At 61.2% G+C, this 19,683-nt stretch overlaps 1 protein-coding gene across 1 annotated transcript; it reads left to right on the top strand.

Moving 5' to 3' along the window:
* Nucleotides 1-14,194: 14,194 nt before the first annotated feature.
* On the top strand, nt 14,195-17,718 carry NKX1-1 (NK1 homeobox 1). Its single transcript, XM_032135257.1, has 2 exons — nt 14,195-14,657; nt 16,835-17,718. Exons 1-2 carry the CDS (start codon nt 14,195-14,197, stop codon nt 17,716-17,718), a joined length of 1,347 nt encoding a protein of 448 aa, XP_031991148.1.
* The last annotated feature ends 1,965 nt before the right edge of the window (nt 17,719-19,683 follow it).

Raw genomic sequence — 19,683 nt, forward strand, 5'->3', positions numbered from 1 at the left:
AAAAGAAAAGAAAATTAAGAATAGGAAGGAACTTCCTTAACCTGGAGCTGTTATAAAATGTTTTTGAATTTTTAGGATTTAATCACTGATCGCAGGTATGTAGAAATTGGATTGACCTTTTTCAGGCTGTTTTCTCTGACCTTGCTGACTTAGGAATTCTGGGTGCTTTTTCCTTGGGATTTTCTACGTAGACAATCATGTCGTCTGTGTGCAAGCCTAGTTTTATTTTTTCCTTTTCAATATGTTTACATTTTATTTCTTTTTCTTGCCTGAAATACTTACAGGTGAAGCAACTTAATGTCTGAAGACATATTTTAAGATTCCAGAATAAAGGTGTGGCTTTGGATACACAAAACCATATTGACACCAAAATGCTGACAGATGTTGCATCTGAGTGACAGGTCCCAGGAAGCTGATCTTACTCTGCTCTGTATTTTTGTGTGTGTTTGAAATATGTTATAGTAGAGGGTACTTTTTTTTTTTTTTTGAGACAGAGTCTTGCTCTGTCGCCTAGGCTGGAGTGTGCAGTGGCGCAATCTCAGCTCACTGCAATCTCCGCCTCCCAGGCTCAAGCGATTCTCCTGCCTCAGACTCCCGAGTAGGTGGGATTTACAGGCACCTGCCACCATGCCTGGCTAATTTTGTATTTTTAGTAGAGACAGGGTTTCACCAGGTTGGCCAGCCTGGTCTCGAACTCCCAACCTCAGGTGATCCGCCTGCCTCAGCCTCCTAAATTACAGGCATGAGCCACCGTGCCCAGCCCAAGGGTACTTTTCAACCTATTGCCACCCACAAAACAACCTCTATAGCTGACCAAATGGAAAAAAGACAAAGTTCACACACAGAAAAAGACAAAGTTCACAAAAAAAACGAAGCTACATGGCTAATATTCATGAAGGAAAATGTTCCTTCTCACCAGTGTCCACAGAAGCGGCAACCGCCACAGAAGGAGGCGGGGACGCCACCCTGTGGGATGGTGCCCATGCCAGTGACGCTGGAGACGTTACCCAGCCTTTAGGAATTCCCTCCCTTTAACCCAACCCATCACTTCTGGTGTCTCCTGGAGGTGGACTCAAGTCTAAACAAGAGTCTACGCAGCAGTGGTTCCAGGCACAGAAAGCCAGACTGCCCAGGCGCACGGACAGACGGCTTGCACCCTCCGTGTGACGGGGTTCTGTGGGACCAGTAAAACTTGGGTTACAAAGTCTGCTATGACATGCTATGACAACGGGAAATGCCTAGGATACAAGGGGGGCCAGCGTCCAAGCGCCCAAGGCTATAGGTGCAGCGCCTACGTTTATGTTTGTTTGGTTTGTTTTTGGTTTTTTTTAAGACAGTCTCGCTCTGTCACCCAGGCTGGAGTGCAGTGGCATGATCTTGGCTCACTGCAACCTCCGCCTTCTGGGTTCAAGCAATTCTCCTGCCTCAACCTCCCAAGTAGCTGGGACTACAGGCACTCGCCACCACACCCGGCTAATTTTGTATTTTTTTTTTTTTTTTTTAGTAGAGACGGGGTTTCACCAATATTGGTCAGGCTGGTCTCAAACTCCTGATCTCAAGTGATCTGCCCGCCTCAGCCTCCCAAAGTGCTGGGATTACAGGCGTGAGCCACCGCGCCCGGCCAACATTTATGTTTATAAGAAGCAGAAAACGAGACAAGAGTAAAGCGGAAAACGGCAAAGGTGTGAGCTGGGCTGTTGCTGTGCTGTGGGTTATGGGAGATGCTCCTTCTCCTCTGTGCTTTTTCATGAGCACATGTTACTTTGATCACTAGAAAAGGCAACGGTTGTGAACGATCACCGTGAGGGCAGGATGTCCTCACAGAGACCTGGCGGGGTTCGGCCAGGTCAGCAGGAAGCCCAGGTGGCATCCTCACCACAGCTGGAAAGAGACACCGTCCCGCCAGCCCTGCCGCTGGGATCACGGGGTGTGGTCCTGGGTGGTGTCTCTGTTCACATTCCCTTATTCATCCCCAGCCCTGAGCTGCCTCCCACATCTGCTGCGTTGGGGAGGTGGAGGAGGGGACATGGAGCCTCACCCCACAGCCTCCTCAGTGTGATGACAAATGGGCACTTGGACAGGGGCTGGGAGGACTGACGTAATGCGGCATCCTTTGGTGAGGCAGCCACCAGGACCCATCTCGAGTATTGACCCCAGGGCATATCAACAAAATTAAGTTCGGTAATTGGCTGGGTGAAGTGGAGGCTTCTGTAGTTTCAGTTACTGGGGAGGCTGAAGTGGGAGGATCATTTGAGCCTGGGAGTTCCAGGCTGCAGTGAGCTGTGACTGTGCCACTGCACTCCAGCCTGGGCAACAGAGCGAGACCCTGTCTCAAAAAGTAAACAAAAGTTATCATTGGCCCAGCACTTTGGGAAGCTGAGGCAGGAGGATGGCTTGAGCCTGGAAAGTCGAGGCTGCAATGAACCAAGATCTCTCCACTGCACTCCAGCCTAGGTGACAGAGTGAGCCTGCCTCTAAGAAGAAAAAAAGGTTATGGCAGAAATTGCCATGAAATGAAACAAGCAACAGAAAGTGAATGCCAATGGTGAAAGTTTTATCGAATTTATATATTATTAGTAAAAAAATTAACTACGTATTATAATGCAAAATCGGAAAAAGGGAATGGGTTGATGCTTTTTAACGACATTAATGTGATAAATATGTCCTTTTTGGAATCATTTTAGATGGACAGCAAGGCTGCGAGGAGCGTGAGAGAGCACCCACCCACACCCCACGGCAGCCCACATTCACCTATTAAGTCACCCCCGGACATTTGTCAAAACTAGGAGAGCGGCTTCGCCACGCTCTATGAAGCAAATTACACACCCTCTGGGATGTCACCAACTTTCTCCCCCACGAATGTCCCTTCTGTCATCCAGGGTCCAGCCCAGGACACCAAACTGCACTCGGCATGGATGTATTTTTAGCAGAAAAAGGCGCGTGAAGAAACGTGTCTGAGGGTGTGAGCCCCGCGAGGCGTGGGGGCAGCCTGCGCCTGGAAGGACAGGGTGGGAGGCACCAAGTTCCGCAGCTTGGTCTCTGCAGCCACTGTGCCCTCTGTTTATTTTGAACTTACTGTTTACACAAAGGAACGAGTGGGACCTGGGGTGGGGTGGGGACAGGAGCTGAGCTTGAAATTGAACGCGCTCCCAAACCGCAGGCCTCCTCTCAAAATGGACGCGTGTGGCCACATCGGCGGGCCAGAAGCAACTGTGAACCGGGATTCTATAGACTCGCTTCCGTGTAGGGCACACACTTAGCAAAGGACGTTGACATGCTCATACGCTGCCTGTCCACATGCACACACCCGGCAGTACCCACAGCCGCCACTTCAAGCTTCGACCCACAAAACGCATTCCTGGGCAGGAGTGTTGGTCACAGACATTGTTTAGAAGCACGTCTCCTGTGGTGGGAGGAAGCAGGCAGCCCGTTTGTTGCCTTCACTTTTTTTTTTTTTTTTTGAGATGGAGTTTTGCTCTTGTTGCCCAGGCTGGAGTGGAGTGCAGTGGTGTGATCTCGGCTCACTGCAACCTTCGCCTCCCGGGTTCAAGCGATTATCCTGTCTCAGCCTCCCAAGTAGCTGAGATTACAGGCAACCGCCACCACGCCTGGCTAATTTTGTATTTTTAGTAGAGATGGGGTTTCTCCATGTTGGTCAGGCTGGTTTCGAACTCCCGACCTCAGGTGATCTGCCCACCTCAGTCTCCCAAAGTGCTGGGATTACAGGCATGAGCCACTGCACCCAGCCTCACTATTGTTTTAAATTCCCTACAGACGGGGTGCCCACCGCCCAGCCACCATGCCCAGAGACAGTGAGGAGGACCTGGGCCATCCGGGCAGGGGATCAGCCCGACCTGACAGGGAAGGGGTGGCGTGGAGTTCGAACAGGGAGCCAGCCCCGCTGAAGCCCCCTGGATCCCCACCAGGAGGTTCCAAAGAACCTCAGGCTCCCAGAAGGAAGGTGCCTCTGAGGCCACAGCTACTGGGCAGGGCAGACTCACCGGGCTGCATCTCCAGGCCTTTCCCACTAGGAAGCCCAGCAAGGGAAGGGCTGCATTCACCAGAGCCACCTGCAGGCACCAGGCTCCCTGCAGCACTGAGGACTAGGGGAAAAGCAGCCGTCAAGCTGCAGTGTCTGCGATGTCGTCAGATTTCACCCCAGACCACCATGTGTGTCCTGATATTGGGCATGGGACAGCGGCACTCCTGAAAGGCATACGACCCGGGACAGCGGAGCCAGCGTGGGTCCTCCATTCCCGCCAGCAAGCCAATACATCCTGCACTGGGGGGCAGTCTTGGCGGGCGTAGGGGGTTGACCAGGGCAGCCAGGATGCAGCCTCTCTGAAGAGCTAATGTCAGAGCAGAGAAATTCATGTCAAAGAGAAGATGAAGAGGAGGTGACTTCAGAACAAGGGGACAGCCAGTGCGAAGGCAGCTGGCCCGCTCACCCCGCAGGGAGCCAGGAAAAGGAGAGGGAGGGTGGGCAGGGCAGTCCCGGCAGGCCCCGTGGACTCCGGCTACCGGCATGGGTTTCAGTCTCCGAGTGTGGGGTGCTGTTGGAGGAGCTCGAGGTGAGGACTGGGCTCCACACATGCAGGGAATGGTCCGGCCAGGCCCTCACTTCAGAGAAAGACAGGAAAGCCGGTGGGGGACAGGGGTGCTCCAGGACCCAAAAGAGAGCCAGGAACGTGGACACCTGCCCCCCTGCCAGGCCTGCAGCACAGGCAGGCGGGCCCTCCGCCCCAGCCTCTCAGTCCCGCCCTCCGCCCCAGCCTCTCAGTCCCGCTGGCCAGCTGAGGGCCCCATCTCAAGCAACCCTGCCTGACGTGCCCACTGGCTGCGTCCGAGGGAGCCGGGCCATGCCGGGCCTGCTGGTGGGGACGAGGCCAGCGAGGCGGGCAGCGGTATCCCAGACCCTCGAAGCACCTGTCCCCAGATTAGATTTCCCCTTTCTCATTACCACCGTAATGGGTCCTTCAGACCTCATTCCAGCCCTAGATATTATCTGACCCGTATAATTAATTAATTATAGCCCAAATATTATAGATTATTAAAAATAGCATAACTAATAGTGTAATATCTCAAGCTGTCGACTTTAATAGTCAACATTGTCTTGGCGGAGCTTATCAGCCCGGGACACCCGGTGAGAATATTGATTCCGGGTAATTTTAGCCGTCATCTGCCATCCTGACGGGGAATTGTCAGGTCCTCACCCGAGCAGGGCCTCATTTGAAATCGTTAAACCGCCGCGCAGCTCACAGTGGATCTTAATGTTCCCTTTTTCTCCCCTTCAATATGTTTCGGCAACAGAGAGGAAAATAGAGAAATGAAGTGGGGGGAGAGGGAGAGGAGGATTCGTTCAAGAGGAGGGGGTGACTGACTTGTCTCTTGCCTTGGGGACGCTGGACTCTGCATGCCCCTTCTTTTCTGGGGGGCTCCTTTTGGCCAAGCCCACGAGGCTGTGAGGGGGAGGGGCCAAAGGACAGGGCCGAGGGACTGAGAGTCGCACACAGACACCGCACGTGGCACTGCAGCCTGGCCGGAGACCAGGGGGCCGAGTCCAGGGGCCTCGCCACAGGCCCGCGACAGAGGCCCCGGACACGCTCAAGCCAGGAGCAGAAACACACGCACCCACGCGCACAGACCCACGGACGCCAGGACGATCACACAGGCCGTGATTGGCACGCACCGTGAGGTCACACACGGACACGGACACGCGTGGACGCCCGCAATGCACACGATCGTAGGGACGCGTGGATGCGGACAGTCGGACACACCGCGCGGTCTCAGGCGCACGCACCCACTCGGAGACCACAGGTCGGACGCGCGGGACGGACACCCACGCGCCACTCACGGGGTCCTGCGGGTGCCAGGAGGGGCCGAGGCTTAGCAGGGGGCGGGAGGATCCGCGAAGGTCGCAGAGAATCAGAAAATGTAGGGGCGGCGCGGGGGGCGGGGGGGGGCCGGCTCCCAACCGCCGAGAGGAGGGTGGCGGGCGCTGCTGTGGGGGGAGGGCAGCTGCGGGGGCGGTGCAGGCCCGGAACGGAACGGACCCTGAGGGAGGGGCTGGGCGGCGCGAGGGGCGTGAGGAGGGGGGATCACTGCGGGGTGGGCGGGGTTTCTGAGACCCCGGCCTTGGGCTCAGCCAGGGGCGCGCCACGTGAGCGCGCAATAGCCGGTGCTCACGCACCTACCCCCACCCACCTCCCGCGGACACGCGCCCACCTTTACCCCCTCCCGCGGACACTCACCCACCCTTACCCCCTCCCGCGGACACTCACCCACCCTTACCCCCTCCCGCGGACACTCACCCACCCTTACCCCCTCCCGCGGACACTCACCCACACTTACCCCCACCCGCGGACACGCGCCCACGCCCAACCACCTCCCGCGGACACGCGCCCACCCTTAACCCCTCCGGCGGACACGCGCCCACCCCGACTCCCTCCCCGCGGGCGGCCCCAAGCAGGTTGTGGCGCCAGAATCACTCTCCAAGGCTTCCCCAGGAGCGTTCCTCAAACTTCTAATTATGATTCATGCGCGTGATGATGGTAATTTAATAATCACGGAGCTGCGGGAGGCATTAACCTCAATTAAGCTCATTACGCGGCCTGACCCGCCCTCCCTACGCGCCCTCCGAACCCAGAGCGGCCCTGCAGGGCGGGGTGACGGTGCCGAACTCATTTATTGAGCACCTGCTGTGTACCTGGCCTCTCAACCCCTTACTCCTCCTTCCTCCCCGCACCCACCCTGGAAGCTCCCTGCTCCCCTGCGCCAGGCAAGAGCCGCCTTCTCACGCCCGGAGCCCTCCCAGACCGCATCCGCCGCCTCCCTCCTCCCTGAAAGGATGCGGTAACCGCGGGGTCTCCCTGAGCGCGCTCATCCCTGCCCCTTACGCCACCACAGTGCCCACCCTGTCAGAGCAGCCATGAGGAGCCTCGTGAGTGATAACGGGGGAGTGAGCTCCTCGTGGGGCACGGCGTGCTGGAGGAAACGCTGGCACCTGCATCTGGGGTAACGGTGTGGAGGATAGAGGTGAACACATGGAACCCTGTCACAGAGGGAGAAACTGAGGCAGAGGAGCCAGGTGAGATGGGAGCCAGGTAAGCGGGTGGGCTCCAGGCAGACGCACGGTGGTGGTGCTGAAGCCACGTTTTCTCAACCCCAAAACTCAGCGGCCTGCAGTGGCCAGGGGCACCACTTCTTCCAGGCGGGTGGTCTCTGCTACAATGCCTCTGGGTAACGACCCCGAAGACAGGGTCGAGGCGGCACCGTCTCCTGCTCTGGGCTGTGGTGGGCTCAGTGTGGCTGCCCTTGGTGGGCTCATCAGGATGAAAGCTTCGCATTGGATCCAGTTGGCTCCACACCTTCATTCCAAGTCCCAGGCTGAGGGAGTAATTGCTCCCTGCAGCACGTTCTCATGGAGGGGTCTCCAACCGGCAGGGGCCCCTTATGGCCTGAGCTCAGAACCCACACCTCACCACTCTGCCCACTGCAGGTCATGGGCCAAGATCAGCTTCAGCGTGGCTGGAAGTGTTCGTTCCCCAGAGGAAGGCCATGGATCGCGGAGAGGGTAAAGGGAGGAGAATTGTGGGTAAATTCTCCCATGGGTCACATTGCAGATTCGATTAACGCTTCCCCAGTTGGATGGGGCTGCAATGAGGGAGGACCGGCCCTACCGTGAATGCACACCACACATCCTGGCTCCTAATATGAGCTGGAGCCAAGCTCCACAGCGTGGCAGGGATGACCACTCCCCCTGTGCAGGGGACTCCCCAGGCCTCTATTTCCACCCTCTTCCTGCACGGCCTCTGGGGAGGACAAAGCGGAGCCAGAGGCAGGGATTCAGATGCGTTCAGATGCCCGGGACTTACCAAAGGCAGGGATATCAAGAAGGAGTCCAGGAAAGACAGAGCCAGAACTGAACAAAAAGACCTCTCTGTAAAGTCCCCCATGGCCTGATCCGAGGGCAGCTCTGGGGTGTAAATCCCACAAGCTGCTCAGCCATGGAGGAGGGGGTAGGGTGCTCCCACGTGTCTCTGGGGGCCCAGGGAAGTTCCTCCAAGTTAAGCCATGACACTCACAGCAGCCCAGAGCAGGGGTCCACCAGCCCACATGGAGAAAATGGATCAGTGCCAGGCCACACTGTTCGTGGAGGACAGAGTCAGGGTGGCCAGAGCCATTTCCCTGCCCAGGGGCTAGACAGATGGACCAGGATGTCAGACTGCTAAAAGGGTGGAGGTGGGGTGCACAGGCTGAAATACTGCCCCACCTGCCAGCATTGGGCCCTTCACTCTTCCCTGTCCCAGAATGCTTTTGCATTTTGCATCCTGCCTCTACCTTGATGGAGGACAGAGCTAAGTGAGACACACACCATATCCAAGAGCCCACAGTCTCGGGGGAAGGGGGGGGATCTGCCAGTGAACAGATAAAGGGCATGTGACGTGTTAAGGCAGAACTGCGGAAGCTTGGGTTGGAGGCGTGCACAGGATGGTACCTGCCTTACTTGAGGAAATCAGGGTGGCTTCCAGGTGGTGCTGCCACCAAGGGGAGCAGGGATGATGCATGTGCACTAGTGAGTGGCTAAGGGCACCGAGAGGATATGGCAGCTGGGCCATCCAGGCACAGGGAGGGGCTCGGAGTAACCACCAGCAGAGAGGACATGGCAGCTCGGCCATCCAGACATAGGGAAGGGCTTGGAGTAACCACCTGCAGAGAGAACATGGCAGCTCGGCCATCCAGGCACAGAGAGGGGCTCGGAGTACTGGGTACAGGCCTAGGGAGCATACAGGGTAGCTGGAAGGATCCAGCCAGGAATGGCCCCTGATACCAGGCTGCAGATCCCAGACATGGTCCCTGGCATTTCTGGAAGGGGGGAGTACTATTCAGTTTACATTTTAGAATGGTGGAAAGCAGACAGGAGGCAGCCAGGCTGGGGCAGGGGCAGGCAGAGGCCAGGCGGCCAAGGCACCCCCAGACCCCCACTCAGGAGGGGTCTCCTGACCATGTGTCTCCAGGCAACGTGACCCTGGTGATTCCCACAGAGCCCCCCAGACGACTGTGGCAGCCACAGACAGGAGAAGGCCTATGCTTCCAGCCCTGAGTACCGGCAGGAGCTTGGGGACAAGGGAGGGAAGGTGGCCATCCCAGGCAGGCTCCAACCTGGGCACCTGCTACCCCATGCAGTGTAAGCCAGTGGCAGGCAGAGGCCAGAGGGGGCAGGGGCAACAAGAGAGAGTCTGGAGGGACAGAGCCTGAGGAGCAAGGACCCCTCTGGGATTGGATGCTTTCTCTCACGTGATTACCTATGACTTTGCACATGAAAAACGCTGTGTCAAAGGAACCCAGTGTTCACGTAAAAACCCTACCACTTACCGGCTGGGGACACTGAGCATAGCATAGGTCCTCACTGGCCTCAGGTTATGTATCTGTAAGGTGGTAATCCCTGCCCCGGCCTGACCCTGCGGTCAGTAAACCCTCAGGAGCCAGGGTGCTCTCCAAATTCAACCGGCAGCACCCGGGAGAGGGAGCCAGCAGCGGCTGACTCTGCAGCCCTGATGGGAAGCCAGGCGTCCTGCCCTCCACATAGCACCCATGTCCCCAGTTGTTCCAGTTGTTTGTATCTTCTTGTTTTTAAGTTTAAAGGGTTTCAGCCTCACCTTTGCATCTCTGGTGGGCTCCTCGCCAGAAGCCAGGCCCTGTGTCACGTGCTTTCCCTCCTTAACTCACGCAGCTTGCAGGTAGGAGAATGGAAGCCCACGCGGTGAACGGCCTGGCAAACTTCTGGCCCTTTGGTGGGTGCTGGCTTGGTCGAGGTGAACAGGCTGGCTTCTGATCAGGCTGTGTAATGTACGCCGTGCCAAGACTCCACACACAGCCTGCCGCCCTGTTCCTCCCCTGGGGCATCCCAAAGTTTGAGAAGGAGTCGAAGGCGGGGCTGGGAGGTCAGAGACGGCGGGCTGGAGGCCGGGAGACACTCGGAGTTGCTGGCGCTGTCCGCGGTGCTGAACACGGCCCGAGCCCGTGGCCTCCGGGGAGTGGCGGGAGCGCGCTGTCCGCGGTGCTGGCGCTGTTCGCAGTGCTGAAGCTGCCCTGTGCGGAGGCGCGCTAGGCTGGGGCCACGGGTCTCCAGAGCTGACGTGCTCTCGAGGTCAGAGCCTGTGTCCCCTCTCGCTTCTGGTGTCCCGAGTGTGGTGCACTCTTTCTTGAGGAGTCACAGGCCCCTAAGTGGGCATATCTTAGAGAATGAACCCACGCCTGAAAGCAGAGGGCTCCCCGCTGACTTCCCAAACTCCAGTGATCAACAGGGGTCGCCGTGGCGCAGAGTGTGTGCAGGGGCCAGAGGAAGGGACACAGGAGCCTTCTTCCCCGTCCTCCGCCCGCACCCCCCGCCCCCGTCCGGCAGATGCAAGGAGGTGCACAGTGAAGCTGTGGGGCCACGGGTGGGGTGGGGAGCACTTCGCACGAGGCAAACACTATACAAAGTGGAGGTGATTATGCCTCTGCCCAACACTAGAGCCCCTGGGACACTGCTGCCCTTCCAGCCTGTCCAGCTAAAGCTTTCCAGGCAAAGAGAGAAAGGACCCCCCTCCATGCACCAAGTAAAAGGCTGTGACATTGTCGTCATCATTCGCCCCACGAGGGGAGGTTATCAGGACCTGGAAGCTCGCATGGGACTCAACCCCTGCAACTGACAGATGAAAAAAATGAGGCGGGGGGTGGTTCATAAACCCATGCTGAGTTCGTGGCTGTGGTGGCTGGCTCCCCCTCTTCCTCTTGTCCCTCAAACTTTAAAAACCTCTAATGCTGGGGAGAAAATCCTTGAGGTCTCAGCTCCCACCCACTCCTTTCCTCATGCTCCCTTCTAAGACCCTTTACCACCACCCAGACTTCTGCTCCTGTCCCAGGCATGTTCCTGCCAACGCCCGCACCCAAGCCCATGGTGACCCCACCTGGACCTGCAGCGGGGGAGAGCTCTGCAATGGAGGGAATGTTTCCTGTGCACTGGGCAGGCAGAGGCAGCCCACCCCCGGCACTGATTTCACCGGTCAGTGCCCACCTGGGGCCCTGCAAGTGAAGCTGGTGTCTTGGAGATAACCCGAGATGGCAGATGGGCAGAGATTGCACAAATGGGGGTCTAATTGACAATCAATTGTGATTAGGAGTGAAAGGACGTCTTTATAGCCCCAGACATGCTAGGTTGAGATCGGGGATGGGAGGGATGTTTCCGGGGATCTGAGAGAGGAGGAGGAGGAGGGGTCCCCTGCATCTCTGTGGCTTACGTTATTCCTCAGAGATGGGGGAGGGGTGGGGCAGGGGAGCATGCAGCGGTGCCCTCTCTGAGCCTTTCCCAGGGGAGGCGACGGGAGGTGCCCTATGTAGCTCTGGGGGACCCCTCCGGCTCCACCACTCGGCCCCTGCTCCTCTGAACCTGACTGAAAACTTTGAAGTTCATTACCCCGCCCGCTGCGGCTCACATGAGGATGGTGTGGGGCAGAGAGAGGAGGGGAGGGAAGGCTCGAGGAGAACCTTGGGGCCCACAAACTTCAGATAGCCACGTGCTTTCGTCAAAGTGGCACTCAACCCTGACCAGCCCCCGCCCCCATCAGGGAGAACATTCTGCAGTGCTCGGTGTGCACGTGTTTGCGGGGAAACGAGTCATCGTTGTATATTATAACACAATTCCGTTATCGTATTCCCTATCGTATTTAATGTGTTATATTTACTATGTTTTAGTGACAGTCATCATACACGCTGCATCTATGTTGTATAAAACATCTTCTCCATGTGACTGTGTTCGTTTTGAAAGTTGTACTAAGAGGGCTGTGTGCCCATTACCCATCCCTTCCTCAAGCGCAGGTGTTCCAACTGTCTGGGACCCGGCAGGGGTGCGTGTTGTGGCTACTAGTGGGAGATGTTTGGCTGAGGTCAGGCCGTGGCAGGGACGGACGCTTTGAGTGGGTTGTGCTTGCAGGGAGACCCGCAGCCAGGTCAGGGGTCTGCCCTTGAGACCTGCCCAGCCCTCCCCCACCCAGGCCTCTCCCGCCACTCAGCGGCTGTGTTTCCTGGGGAGGGGGCACAGGGACCTGGAAAGGGTCTTGTGTGCCCTTCCTTGGGAAAGAGTTAAAGAGGAAGCCAAGACCAGCGCGGAGCTGGCGCTGGCGGGGAAGAGGGAGATGCAGGGATGCCAGTGCGTTTGTGAGGGCTCTGCCGGGCTTGTGTGCTGGGTGCTCGTGAACGGATCTGTGCTCGTGTGTGCTACGCACTTGTGAACGAGTGTGTGTGTGTGAGTGGTGTGTGCACCTCTATATCCAAATTTAGCTGGAGGAGGGGGAGAGAGTGAAGACCAAGGTGGGGCGGAAAGGAGATAATTGCCTCCCTGCGATGGGAGATTACCCACCCTCCTTCCCCAGAGGTGATTTATAATTTAAAGATAAAGAATAATCAAGTCCTGGCAAGGAAGGACACAGTGTTGTGGATCTGATTAGAATCTCGGGATGGACCAGCAGCGGGGAGGGCGGGGAGGGGAAGGGGGAGGGGAAGGGGGACGTGAAGGCCTGCGGGCCCCCCCCCCCAACCCCGCAACCAGTTCCAGCCTCCCTGGGGCTCAGCGTGTCCGAGCTTGGCCCAAATTACAGCCGATCGGTCCACCATTATTTCTCCCAACTTTTAATTTCTGCTTCCAAAGGATCATTGCCCGCGGTAATTGCAAAGGACCGCCCTGCGCGCGGAACAGGCTCCGGGGACCGCAGCGTAAGGCTGCGCGCACACCCGCCGGTGCACGCGCCCGCGCACACACACCCTGAAGAAGCGCGCGTGCTCCCACTGCCGGCGCCCCCCAGGGTCCACCTGCGTCTGGCTGCTCGCTGCGTGGGCAGGAGGAGGAGGGAGACGAGCGACGCGCCGGGGAGCTACCGCGATCCGGCACTGGGACTCCAGACGCCAGGCCCAATCCTCGAGGGCCGAGGGCCGCAGGGCCCTATCCTGCAAACATCGCCGCTGTAGATAAAACGTACCCAAATAAAGACTCAGGCCTCGGGGCTTCCTATTTATCCAGATGTGGCCAAGGGGGCATTTGTCGTATTATTTTTGGAAGAAACACACATTTTCCCCTTACTTGAAGAGGATCGATTTTATGTAGGCCGCCTGCTGTGTGTGCAATTTGTCGGTCCCCCTTTTGGGGGCGGGTTAAGAGGGACAAGCAGTCTTTCTCATTTTCGGTTCCACTTCTAATGAGCGGCCCGGGGGGCCGCCGGCCCCGCCCCTCTGCTGGGACTCCAGGTCGGGCCCTAATTTGACGACGTGAAAGGGGCGGGCGTGGGAAGGGATGGAGGGGCAGAGACCCTGAGCAAGAGAGACCCCAGAGACGCAAGAGGAGACTCCAAGCGGGAGCAAGCGAGAGAGGCGGGACCGAGACCCACGGAACGCGCGGGAGGGGGCTGCAGACCCGGCGGAGACTCGGAGAATCGCGCGTGAGAACCTCTCCTCCCATCCCCACCCCAACTGCCGAGGGGCGCCAGAGCTGCGGGAGCCTTCGGAGCTCAGGGCCCTGCGCGCTGCGGGCCCGGAGGAGAGGCCGGGCCAGTCACCGCATCCTGCGCCGGGATGTCCCAGCCAACTCCTGGCGCTCGCTGGCCGGCGCGTCCTGGGGTCTCTGCGGCCCCGCCGCAGATTGATCCCGCAATTATTTAAAAGCCGGGGCTGTCTCCTCCCCCTTAGCCAAGGAGGCTGGCGCGCCGTTTCCGGGCGAGCGGAGGCGCAGCGACGCGCCGCTGACCACGACAGCCGCCTGCGGACCGCGCTGGGCTCCGGGCTGCGTGTCTGTTCGTCCGGCCCGGCGGCTCCGTCCGTGTGTCCCTGGAGGGGCCCGCCTCCTCGGCCCGGGACCGTTCGCAGCCAATTAGGCGCGCGCGCTAACGAGGGCGGCGGAGCCCCGTGGCCGCCTGCGGGCGCACGTGTGTTCGGCGTGTGGGCGCGTGGGCGCCTCCGGCGGGGCTGCCATAAATGCGCGGACCGGGCGCCGAGGGCGCCTAAGGCGGCGGCGAAGGCAGCACCTGCCGAGCGCAGGGCGCGGCGCCGAGAGCGAGCGGAGCAGCTACCTCCTGCGCGCGGTCGTGCGGCGGTGCCGGGGCCGCCAGGGATGGGAGCCCAGTAGGCGGCGGGGCCCGAGCCACCGGAGCGGCGGGAGGCCGGCATGAGCGCTAGCGGCCCCGCGGCTCCTGGGGAGATTCCCGCGCTGCCGCCGCCTCCCCGGCCAGGTTCGGGGCCCGCACCGCCCGCTCCCGCCGCCGCTGCCCGGGAAGCTATGGACGGGCGCGCCGAGCTGCCAGCCTTTCCCCGCGCTGGAGCCCCGCCGCTCGCGGCCAGCGACACTGTGCCTGCGGCGCCCGAGGGGGCCGGAGCGGCCCGGCCCGCAGCGCCCCTGCGCCCCACCTCCTTCTCGGTACTGGACATCCTAGACCCCAACAAGTTCAACAGCAGGAGACGTCGCTGCGTGCTGCTGGGCCCAGTGGCGCCCGCTGCGTGCCCCCCTTGCGCTTCGGCCCCATGCGCCCCTGCACCCGCCGCCTCGGGATGCCCGCCGCGCGCCGAGGAGCTGGAGCGCCGCGCCCTCGCCGGCTCTGGGGGAGTCGGAGCCGCCGGAGCTGAGCCGCCGAGTGAGTAGGATGCGCCCGGCGCCAGGTCGCAGGGACAGGGGGACCGGCGGCTTCTATGCGTTTACGACCCTGGGACACCGTGGCGAGTTGGGTCTGGCCCACGCCGAGGCTCCGTGGAAAGCTCGCAGAGCGCGGGGTCTGCACCAGCCCACCCGTGGCCTCCGTCCGACCCGGACTGCAGAGCCTGCATGGCCAGGCTCCTCTGGAGAAGCTCAGCTGGGTCAGGCCCAGGGGCTGCGGGGCTGTGAGGTCGGTCCAGGGTTCGCCTCCGCGCGTCTCCGGCCTGGAAGGGTAGTTGGTGCAGGAGGCGAGGGGCCGCGCGCGGTGGCTGGCCGTGACCTCCCCGCCCCCACTGTGCCCGCCCGAGGCGTCCCTCCCTCCTCTCTCCCTCTCTCTCTCTCTTTTTTTTTTTTTTTTGGACAAATCAGACTAATTGTGACAAAACGCTGGTTATCTCTGGAAAAACAATTAAATCCCTTCGATTACAGTTAAGGGGAAATGTGCTTAGCGGCGGAAAGCGGCCGGTAATGGGGCGGCCCGCGCCCCCGGTCGGGTCGATATCCCATTACGGCGCGTGCATATCTCTTTCAAGCACCTTGCAAACTCCCCCCGAACATCTAAATTATAGGGTCAAAATTCGGATAATTACTCGATTAAAACCTATTACACTTATTAGGGGCCGCTATTGATCGCGAATTGCATTCGACTCGCTCCTGATTGCTTTTTGTGTCCCCTCCCCCGCCTCCTCCCTCCAACTTTCCGGCCCTCCTGAGGCGCAGGGAGGACAGCGCGGGGCGGATCGGGCTGGGCCGCGGCCACCAGCTCCGCGCCTGGAGGCTGCGGGCCGCACCTGCGCGGGGCCTCTTCCGGGTCGGCCGAGATGGAGGGCGAACAAATCCGGATGAGTGGAGGGGACCCTACGGACTCTGCGGCGGCTGCGCTCAGAGCCTCCACCTGCGGGGAGCCTATGGGGCGGAAGGCCGGGATCCCGCTGAAGCCGGGAAGGCGCGCGCATAGTACAGCCGGGGAGTGATCTGGGCCAGGCACCCGGGGCAGGGCTGGGACGGCGCTCGCGGTCGTCTAGGGGCGGATCATACTCCTGCTGAGGGACGTGGGGACCCAGACCACCTGCTGGCCTCCATGCCAGGTGGCCAGTCGCCCTGCAGGAATCTGACAGGAGCGACTGGTCATTTCTTACCGGAGATTTCGGTTCCGACCTGGCCGGAGAGCAGGCCGTGGCTGCCGCTGGGCAGCTCTTTGGAGGGCACCTGCCCCGGCTCCTCCTGACTTAGGCCCCCAGTGCCGGGGCATAGACGATCCTGCCTGGGAGAGATGCTTTCTTCCAAATTTCAGAGACTCAAAATGCAGTCACTTCAGGGCCTCTGCTTGGAGGATGCGGAGCTGCTGTTCAGACTCGGCCGACCGGGGCCTTTAGGCCGCGGGGAGCCGCTCCGACCTGCACGCCCGCCCAGCCCTCCTGGTGAGGCTGATCAGGGCCCTACCCGCGGCAACTCCGCGCAGGGGCCGAGGCGCGGGCAGGGGAGCCGGGGCTGAACCTCGCGACCGAATCTCAGGGCCTGGAGGCTTGAGGTGGCGTCGCGGCCAGGGCATAGGATTTGGGTCCCCCAAGCCCCATTCTCTCGGCCGGCTCCGGCCTCACCCCCGGGCCTGTTATTAAATGCCCAGTAATTGGCTGGCCCTGCGCTGGCGGTAATTGGAGGGTAATATACGCCGAAATAAATTAAATGGCCTTAACTAGTTTGTACATTACACAAAATGAGTTTAATTAAGTTTGTATCTGCCCTGCGGATCGATCAGAGCTTCCACTCCGCTGTAATCTCCGCAGCCGGGCCGGCCCGCAGCACCCGTCCAGCCCCGCTCAGGCAAAAACGCCCCGCGCCGCGAGAATGGGCAGCGCGGGGCGAGGGGGACCCTCTCCATAGAAAGAAACAAGCAAGGGACCGAAAGGAGACGCCGGCGGCGGGAAGGAAGGACAGACCGAGGGGAGGGAAACGACAGAGCGAAAGAAAGAGAGAGGAGACGGGCGAAGAAGCAGGAGGAGCTGAGCAGGAGGCGGGAGGGAACCCTGGGGGAGGAAGCGGGGCGCGCGGAGGGCGGGATCTGGGAATGGGCCGGTCCTAACTGCCCTGTCCTACCCTTGTCCCTCCCGCCCGCAGATGCCGGCGACCCCTACAAGGCAGGGGAGGCCGAGACCAACGACACCAACGGCTACAGCAGCGCCGGCGGCGGCCACAGCCCGAGCGCAGACAGCGGGGACGAGGTTCCCGACGACGAGGACGACGACGAGGACGAAGCGCCCGAGACGGAGGCGGCGCGAGGCTCGGAGGAGGCGCGGGGAGGCGGCGGCGGCCTCGGGGCCCGCGGGTCGGGCTGCCAGGGCGCGGCTGAGACCGACGCGTCCCCCGGAGCCACCGTCGACGAGGCAGCGGCCCCCGGACCCCGCGGGAACTCACCCGGAGCCCCGGGCCCGCCGGGAGGTGCAGCGGCCCCGGGGGGCGCGGGGACCACCCCGCAGGGCTCGGCGACGGCGGCGAAGCCCAAGCGGAAGCGCACGGGGTCCGACTCCAAATCCGGGAAGCCGCGGCGAGCGCGCACCGCCTTCACCTACGAGCAGCTCGTGGCGCTGGAGAACAAGTTCAAGGCCACGCGCTACCTGTCGGTGTGCGAGCGCCTCAACTTGGCGCTATCGCTCAGCCTCACGGAGACGCAGGTGAAGATCTGGTTCCAGAACCGCCGAACCAAGTGGAAGAAGCAGAACCCTGGCGCCGACACCAGCGCTCCGACCGGCGGTGGTGGCGGACCGGGACCGGGGGCCGGGCCTGGCACGGGGCTGCCCGGCGGCCTCAGCCCGCTCAGCCCCTCGCCGCCCATGGGCGCCCCGCTAGGCATGCACGGCCCGGCCGGGTACCCCGCGCACGGCCCCGGAGGCCTGGTGTGCGCCGCGCAGCTGCCGTTCCTGTCGAGCCCGGCGGTGCTTTCGCCCTTCGTGCTGGGCTCGCAGACCTACGGGGCGCCCGCCTTCTACGCGCCGCACCTCTGAGCCCCGTGCCGCTCCGCCCCCGAGGCCGCCGCCGGGCCCGGCTGTTTTCTACGATTCCAGTCGTTAACTCTGTACATAACCGGTTGCTACGGAAGAGTTTTAAATTTATAAATGACCATGCGCGTCGGGGCCGGGCAGGCGGCTCCCGCGGGCTCGGCCCGCTGCGAAGCACTTTGCAGAACTTCACTCAATCAATAAACCGCAGGCGGCCGCGCCCCCGTCTCCCAGGCTCCCGCGCCGCCCTCCGCCCGGCCGGGCCCACCCATGAATCCTCTCCGGTGGGGACCAAGGCGCCTCGGGTGTTGGCCTTGAGCGGGACTCCAGCCCGTTTTCCCACCGGCCTGGCGTCCCCCGGCCGGAATTCAGGCCTCTCTGCCGGTGCCTGCCCGTGGTCGTGCGCGCGGGGGCTGGGCGCAGGGGCTCACCCGCCAAGCTGGCTGAGGCTCAGGTCCCAGCGTCACCTCCCCGACCGCCCCCTCCCCGTCCCAGAAAAGATCACAGGTCCCGGAAAGTGACCACCTGCTCGTCGCCTCTCCTCTTAGCCACGGAGCTGGTGGGGCCGCGGCTGGGGGCGCAGCATTTTCCGCCTCCTGCTCCCCACCCCTGCAGCCTGCTCCGGTCCCACTCCCCTGCCCCACAGCCCCGCAAGGGAGCACCGGGCTGGGCGTGTCAGCCTGGGGGCGGTGTCGGCTTCGGCTACTGCCTGGAGGAAGAAGCGCCTGCTTGCTTTCCCCTGGGGAGGAGAAGGGGCTGCCTGGGGGCAGCTACCTGCCCAAGAGCGTCCCAGCCCATTCAGACCCCGGCCCCCCAAGAGTCAGGTCGAGTGCTCTCTCTCGGAGCTGCCACCTCTCCTCCAGCGACGCTGGAAACCGTCCCTACATCCCCTCACAGGCTCTCGGAGCCCTGTGGGTTTGGTGTTTGCCTGAGCTGGGCTCAGGGAGGTGAGAGGCAGAGGCGCCTGGGCTGGGCGGCAGTGTGGATGCAAAAGCTGGTGCTTGGAAGCGGGGAAGGGCGACGTGAAGAGGATTCAGAGCCCCAGAACCGGTGGGGAGGCGGCATGAGACACTGGCCACAGCCGGGCAGGTGCCGCCCCTCTTCTGCCACTGGTGGGCGTCCTGAGCCCTGCCTCACAGAGGAAGCCTGGCTCTGCGTGGCGGCTGTGCCCTGACTGGGCCCAGTCTCCTGGTGTCCTGTCCATTTTTCCTGAGTGGGCTGAGCTCATCTCTGGGCTGTCAACCAGGCAGCAACAACTAGGGGAGGGCTGGGGGCAGATGGCGGCAGTGAATACCCAGTGCCACAGGCAAGATGGGAGACACTGCTGCCCACTGGCCTGGCCAGCACCTGTGGGCAGAGAGCAGGCCCAGAGCAGCACCGGCCATCGGGCAGGTTGTGGGGGGGAAGGGGCAGCTGGGATCACCCCGTGGGTTTGCTGCTCCCACACCCTGGGCCCCAGGCAGGCCTTGGCTCCTCCAGCCAAGGGCTGGCCTAACTCCCAGTTACTCTCTGCTCCCTTTCTGGGTCTGCATAGGTGAAGTCAGCTGCCTGCAGCAAGCGTCCTGAGGCTCACCAGCCCGGGGCGGGGCAGCCTCTCCCTCCTCCCTCCTTCCTGTGCTGGCAGAGCTCAGGCTTGCTGGGTGGGGGTCCATGAGGGAAGGCGAGCCACCTGCAGGTGGCCAAGTGTAGCCAGAGGGTCGACTCACAGCTGAAGGCAGTGCGGCGGGCTTGGCCTGAGCTGGGCACTGGGGCTGCTGAGTGGGAAAGCAGCTGCCGCGTGGCGGCGAGGAACCCAGGTCTGTGCTGCAAGGGCCTTCCCCTTTGCTGAGCTTGCTGGAACATTCCAGGAGCTCACAGCCCCACAGGGAGATGATAGAAGGTGGCTGCAATGGTGCAGGCCAGATTCAGACCCACTCAGAGCCGGGCCGGACTGCTGCATGCAGCCCTCCCATGGAGCTTAGATCCTGGCTC

The sequence above is a fragment of the Hylobates moloch genome, unplaced genomic scaffold (genome assembly GCF_009828535.3).
Source record: "Hylobates moloch isolate HMO894 unplaced genomic scaffold, HMol_V3 SCAFFOLD_17, whole genome shotgun sequence".
In the NCBI taxonomy this organism is placed as follows: domain Eukaryota; kingdom Metazoa; phylum Chordata; class Mammalia; order Primates; family Hylobatidae; genus Hylobates; species Hylobates moloch.